Genomic DNA, 2535 nt, shown 5'->3' on the forward strand with positions numbered 1-2535 from the left:
ACATTGTCATTATGGGGTATTGTGTGTAGAATTTTGAGGAAAAAATTAATTTAATCTCTTTTGGAATAAGGCTGTAACATAATAAAATGTGGAAAAAGTGAAGCGCTGTGAATACTTTCCGGATGCACTGTACATGTGGACATGCACACACAGAACTTACCCCAGGGGGCTCCTGGCCTACTTTGGCCCCACTGGTGCCCAGCAGGGTCCTGCTGGAGCTGGTAGAGCCATGGATTTCCAACTTCCACATGGGTCTGTCCCACCCAGAGGAAAGCACCACCTGGAAACATGGATGGGATTTGATTGGATGTGGGAAGGTGATTTTAAAGTACTTTTTCAAGGACGAGAAGACTGTATTGTAGTTAAAACAAAAGTTTTTAATCTACCCTTTCCTATGCTGTGATTGGTCCCAGCCTTACCTGGCGGGCATAGAGCAGCAGGCAGAATAACACCAGTAGCAGCATCGTGCACATCACATCTCCCTTCACATGGAGGATCCTCCTCATGGTCACCATCTTCCTCAGTGTCTTCTGAAGACACTGACGTCAGTTAAGTACTGAACAGAAATGCGTTGGAAAGGGGCCGCTGCAGTTCATACTCCTTTTCAGACAGCAGCCGAGACCGATTCACACACTGACCAGATTTGGGTTTGCAGGCTGCGGATGAAGAGACGTGGTGATTTTCCTTCCTCCTCTCTGCTGCATTGAAAAAAAGTGATGTAGTGTTGTACTCTCACTTGTTCACTTAAGGACTGAAAAGTTGCTGTGAAGGTGGGTGTGGTTTGCACTCAGCTGCAGGAGAGAGAGGTGTGGGGAAGGATTGTGAGAGCAGCACCAGGTGAGTTGATGATCTCAGCTGCTACTCAATGTGTAATTACTTTACCCTTTATGTTGCGTTGTGCTGAGTGAACCCTTGGTAGTAGCGAGTCATGCTACAGTTGTGTTGAGAGAAAAGCAGCTTATGGTGATTTGGCCCTGTAGATATCACTCATATCACTGGATGTATGTCCCTCCCGTCTGACCCCATCCTCTTCTCCTCCTCAGGCACCAATGTCTGGGGACATCCTGAACAATTAGGGACAAACTGGAACAACACAACAGGCAAGAAATAACAGAGAATGTGATATGAAAGAGAGTGGAAAACAAAATTCACATACATTTTGCTGTTGCAAAGAGGATATTATTACTTTTCCCTTTTTTCGTTCCTTTGCTTTGCTCAGGGAAACTGCCCTGGACGTCTGTGCTGATTGTGAAACCCTTTCTCATCTTGTCTATGCAATAAAACAATCTTCCATTGTGGCATAAATCAATTCAGCTGATTCTTCCTGAAATATGTTCCCGTGAGGGAAAAAAATGATAATACGATGCAGTGTAGAGACCAACAGACACAGCCAACCCTTTACTTTTCCCTCCATTTTATCACTGTGCTGTTTTCTTCTCAGCAGTATGATTCGGGTAATTTGGAAGTCACAAGATGTCTTGGCGTCTTTGTTAGAACTGGATAAATTAGGTTGAATGGTGAGTTTTGAACATAGTTAGGACCTGCTTTGCAGTGTTGGGGAAGCTTTGCAAGCTACCAACAGACCTTTTTCACAGCAGCCATTTTGACATGAAATAGTAGGGTAAACACCAGTGATTCTAATTATTGTTCTGTTAGTGCCACTAATTTGAAAAATTCTACAAATAATGTTTCATAGGTGAGCTGATTTTGGAAAAGCAATGGTCATTTTTTATTTTTTTTATCATTACTTTCCTATTATGGCCCAGAATTATGTGTATTTTCACTAGTTAACTCCAATGGCAAAAGAGTACTTAAACTACCTGAGTCACTATGCAATTGAACTACCTGCAAGCCACTGCATAGTGTGGTTACTACAAACGACTACTTTAATCCAAGATGTTATCATCTACTGCTGATAATCACTAATATGCATCTTTCTCTTGATACCAAATTTCATTTCTTCATAACTCCTCTCAGGAGGGGGAGGGTCTGTGTCTTATGTAAGTCAACATCAACTTTTTCAGAGAACACAGTGTCCCAACGCTCATGTCACTAGCAGGCATCACTAAATAATGCTGACACAGAAGATTCCCGGTTGTATAAGTGAGTGATCACAGCTATCCGCGTCTGTCAGGGAGCACACATTCCAGACAAGCGTGACCAACACCACCGCAAACTTCTTCTGGCGCAGATTTACACACAAAGTGTCATTTTCTTTTCCACAGATACACTGCGCATGTTTTACGGTGTGGACAACAAGCCTGTCTGCTTTTATAATCACACAATACCTATAAACTGTTAAAAAGTCATTCAAACTTACCAGACGTGTGGAAGGAGGAGGAGGTCAAACTGAAAACATCTGTCTGAAAAGTGCAACACGGACTCTAAGTGATTTCTAAAGTTTCCAAAGATCCAGTGAGGAGAGAGCAGTCCAGATGCTGCATTCATGGGTGTGTGTGTAGGTGTGTGTGTGTGTGTGTGTGTGTGTGTGTAGGTGAGGAGGGACAGAAGATATCTGTATCTGTCTGTTAAGTT

General features: G+C 42.9%; 1 protein-coding gene across 1 annotated transcript in view; it reads right to left on the reverse strand.

The window, feature by feature from the left end:
• Positions 1 to 2535, reverse strand: part of b3gnt9 (UDP-GlcNAc:betaGal beta-1,3-N-acetylglucosaminyltransferase 9) — an 8599-nt gene extending 6064 nt beyond the window's left edge. The window contains exons 1-3 of the mRNA XM_035664305.1: positions 2321 to 2535; positions 420 to 1083; positions 161 to 280 (exon numbers count right to left, since the gene is read on the reverse strand). Coding sequence (XP_035520198.1) covers positions 161 to 280; positions 420 to 515 — 216 coding nt within the window. The 5' untranslated portion in view covers positions 516 to 1083; positions 2321 to 2535. The remainder of the gene's footprint in view (positions 1 to 160; positions 281 to 419; positions 1084 to 2320) is intronic.

The sequence above is a fragment of the Morone saxatilis genome, unplaced genomic scaffold, assembly GCF_004916995.1.
Source record: "Morone saxatilis isolate NCDOM2014 unplaced genomic scaffold, NCSU_SB_2.0 Contig2, whole genome shotgun sequence".
In the NCBI taxonomy this organism is placed as follows: domain Eukaryota; kingdom Metazoa; phylum Chordata; class Actinopteri; family Moronidae; genus Morone; species Morone saxatilis.